This window comes from Octodon degus, unplaced genomic scaffold (genome assembly GCF_000260255.1).
Source record: "Octodon degus isolate 3935 unplaced genomic scaffold, OctDeg1.0 scaffold00030, whole genome shotgun sequence".
In the NCBI taxonomy this organism is placed as follows: domain Eukaryota; kingdom Metazoa; phylum Chordata; class Mammalia; order Rodentia; family Octodontidae; genus Octodon; species Octodon degus.
Genome location: NW_004524606.1, coordinates 14,223,715 through 14,227,785, shown reverse-complemented (window position 1 = coordinate 14,227,785; position 4,071 = coordinate 14,223,715). Strand labels below are relative to the sequence as shown.

Genomic DNA, 4,071 nt, shown 5'->3' with positions numbered 1-4,071 from the left:
TTTTTTTTTTTTTTTTTTTTTTTTTTTTTTGTCTTTAAGATTTGATTGTTATTTTATTGAAAATGCTTAGTGGGATGGGGTGACAGCTCAGTGGCATTAAGTGCCTGCCTGGCATGCACAAGGTCCTAAGTTTGATAGTACTGGAAAAAAAAAAAGAAAAGAAAAATGTTTAAAAATTCATATATATAATTTTAAGATCAATGGGAACTATCAAGAAAAAAACATCCAAATGAGAATATTTTAACGATCTATCTAGATTTCAATGGACTTTTTTTCTTTTAAAGGCTCACTATGATATTTTAATATCTATATATTTGAGAAATCGTGACTGTTTAACATATGAGCAGTGAAATTTAGAAGATGCTCTGGTTTGTATCCAGCTGTCCCCCAAACCTCACACAGTCATGGGGCAGGTTTCGGAGATTGTGATTGATTCTTGATCCAGTTCTGGAATTATAGGTGTGAGAGCCCTGAGGCCGGTACCCTACATACAAAAGTAAGGAGCAGAGAGAGGCTGGCTGGAAGCCACAGCTGCTGCCCCTCCCTTTTGCTCTCTGCCTTTGTTGCCGCCACAAACTGCTGCTCTCTGCCATGTGCTGCTCTGCCTTGGAGCCAGCTGAGTAAGGACTGAAACCTGCACAAACTATGAGGTAAGTAAATGTTTCCTTCCTTCATTTTGGGTGCTGGGTATTTGTCCCAACAAAGAGAGAAGAGTAACTGAGACAGAAGAAAATGAACACTAAACATCTACTTTCATTATCAAATTAAAATTTAAGGTGCTAGTTTAATTCACTTGTATTTAGTGAGAGTTAACACAAGGTTACACAAGGATTAACAACACAGATAAGTCTAAACAAATATTGGGAACACCTCACCTTTTCCTATGGCTTATCTGTGTTGCTAACCCTTGTGTAACAGATCAATTCTTAGGAAAATATGTGTCTCTGACCATTGCCATGTAGACAGGAATCATTGTATGAGTAGCACCTGGAGGGTGTCTGGAATTTTACTCATAGTATCTGCCTGTCCACCTGGGACATAGCTGATATCTAATTCCTTAATATAGGAACGAACCATTCAAAACTATACTTAGTTAATATCCTTCAACTTCATTCCTTGAGCTGGTAGTTTTTGGGTCTCTGCGAGTTCAAAATCATAACAAATGAGACAGCATACATTATGACTATAACTCTCAATTTAGTTCCATATTCATATGACTATTTACTTCCCTAGTCAATTAATTACTAAATTACATGGGATTATCTTTTCAAAGGCAAATTACAAACAATTTCTTGCGGCAGTCCTATTCTTATTAGAAAAATGTGTTAGTTATCAGTCACTGGGGGAAAAAAGAGTGACTAATGAATAAGATAAGAAATAAGGACAGCTGAAGATTTCTGCCTCGCCCTCTTTGCTGACTCATGGCGTGGCGTCTGAGCCCAGGCAGTACACCAGGAAGCCCCAGCTTCCCTGTGTGCATTGTATGACGTGCAGTGTGGCGCTCCCCCAAGCTCCTCCAGGACTGATGCGGAATCATGGGCTCCTGTTAGTGAGACACAGTGTGGCTGTCTTCAACAGTGACTTGAAAATTATGCAAGAGCCTCATAATCTCACAGTTATGCTATTATCTTATGGATTTAAAGGACAGTAAGGCAAATATGCTTTCTTTTTTTTAATTTTATTTATTTGTGTGTGTGTGTGTGTGTGTGTGTGTGTGTGTGTGTGTGTGTGTGTAGCCAGCTCAGCCCACCAGGGGGCGGTGCTGGCTGGCATGTGGTGCTGGGGGATCGAACCGCGGTCCCTGTGCTTTGCCAAGCTTGCTCCAAGTAGGTGCTTTAGACCACTGAGCCATCTCACCAGCCCCTTTTTTTTTTTTAATTTTAATATGCTTTCTAAAAATACAAGATTAACGTACTTTAAGACTGTAAGTAATTCTAAAGACAACATGGCTGTCACTATTTATTGCTACTAAGGCAAAGAAAAAATTTTAAATTGTAATCAAAACTATCATTTTAAATCTAACTTAAAATTAAATATAAAAATATTTAAAGATTAATAAAAATATATGGCCTAACCATTTTATGGGGATGTACTGATATCTTTGTAATGAATATACAACATATAATATGTGAAGGAAAAAATAAGCCAAATTTTGTATATTTTAAAAATCTTCTAAGTACCAGAAATTGAATGAAGTTTGAAAATAAATTAGTAAAGGGCTGGCCAGATAGCTCAGCAGATTAAAGTGCCTGCTTAGGAAGAAGCAGGGGCCAGGGGTTCTGTCCCTGGTCTGCTCTGCTGGCCCTGCCTCTAGGGCATGCTGAGACTGAGATTGAGACTGGGCATAGTGGCGCGTGCCTGCAGTCCCACCACTTTGGAGGCTGAGAAACAGGAGGATCACTACAAGTCCGATCTGTGTAGTAAGACCTTGTAAGCCCTGTACTAAATGAATAAAAAAGGAAATTAGCATATTCCAGAATTATTAAACAATGTCCTATGTCTATTCAAGATTCAGTGAACTCAATGTTAGAGACTTATTATTAATCAGAAGATTGAATGGAAATTAACTTTAATTTGTGCGAATACACTTGCTCATAAAATTGGACAAATCTTTCAAAGGAACATGAAGTTTTCCACTGCTATAGAAAGAAACTCAGAAGTAACACTAAAGTTATTAAAGTTATCTCAATAGATAAAAATTTTCATCAGATTTAAAAAGTAAAGTCTACTGAATAGTATTTAACAGGAATATGCATAAGAGGAAAAATACTGTTCGAAGTCTCTTAAGGCTTGCATCTAGATGTCCCTCCTAAGCCCTATAGGGATGGGGTTTTCAGAATTGGCTGGATCTAAGAACTGCGTGGATTTATATTAAAGTTATGTGAATATGGATTGCAGTTGTGGTACTAAATTAGTTCACTGAAGGGTTTAGTGTAATTCTGTGTGTGGATAATGGAAGACCCTCATAGATGTAGGTGGCACTACCGGAAAGGCTATAGCCCAGAAGGAATAACAGGGGAAGCGACTCTTGCTCCGCTGCTGCAGCTTTCCTCCTGCCCTGCCATGGGCTGCTCGCCCTCTGCCGTGCTTGTCTGCCATGCTGCTCTGCCTTGGAGCCAGCGAAAATATGAACTGAGTACACTACAAACAGTGAGCTAACATGAGGCTATCCATCGTTATCTTTCAGGGGGTGGGGATTCGGGCCATGTATCAAGAAAGTAATTAAGGTGAAGTACCATGTTTAAATACTGGTTTTGTTAATTTCTAGTTTTACAGGGGTAAGGAAGATATTCATCATCTTGAATTTTAGCTTCCATATGGAGAACAATGTGTTAATGATATGTTCTTGACACAGTGATCATCAGATTTAGAAATGAATGAGAAAATGCCTATGGGGTAAATAAATGATTATTATTTGGAGGTTATCCTTTTGCATAATACTTAGAGAACCATGAAAGGATTTTAGAGTTTGAAAAGGAGAACTTGTTAAATATAGTTAATAAAATTGTGGAGATTTTGAAATGTTTGGGAGCAAATTCTAAATACATTAAGCAGTATAATCTTCCCTAATTTATCTGCCAATGTTAAGCTCCATTTCACAACTTATTCTAATCAAAATTACCTTTAAAATATACTCTGGTTACCGCTGCCAAATAAATTTCACCTCCAAATCATATTAATTTGGGTTTTTAAATCAATTTTCTGTTATTATATTTGACATGCTAAATCAAAAGGAAGAAAAAGGGGCACAAAGAAATGTGCAATGCATTCAAGAATACACACCTCCCATTTTATAATCATTTCCTTGGGTTGAGAAGCTTGAACCTTTATGTATTGTGGATTCTTGTCTGGAGCTGAAAAAGGATAAATGTTAAAATTATTTTTATCGCTTCATAGTAACCAACAGGGAAATCATCATAACACTCCCCCCAAAAACCAAGATATTTAAATAAATTTGATTGTATTTAGGAATTTAAAATGTTGCAGTAACTAAAAGATATTTAAGGCAGCTTGTAAGCATACATGTAATTTATAAGAATAAAGTAATATTTCAGGTCTAACATATATATA

At 36.9% G+C, this 4,071-nt stretch overlaps 1 protein-coding gene across 2 annotated transcripts in view; it reads right to left on the bottom strand.

The window, feature by feature from the left end:
- Chl1 (cell adhesion molecule L1 like) overlaps positions 1–4,071 on the bottom strand; it is a 230,541-nt gene that overhangs the window by 19,703 nt on the left and 206,767 nt on the right. For both annotated transcript variants that reach the window (XM_004629520.2, XM_004629522.2), the window contains exon 18: positions 3,784–3,854. In XM_004629520.2, coding sequence (XP_004629577.1) covers positions 3,784–3,854 — 71 coding nt within the window. The remainder of the gene's footprint in view (positions 1–3,783; positions 3,855–4,071) is intronic.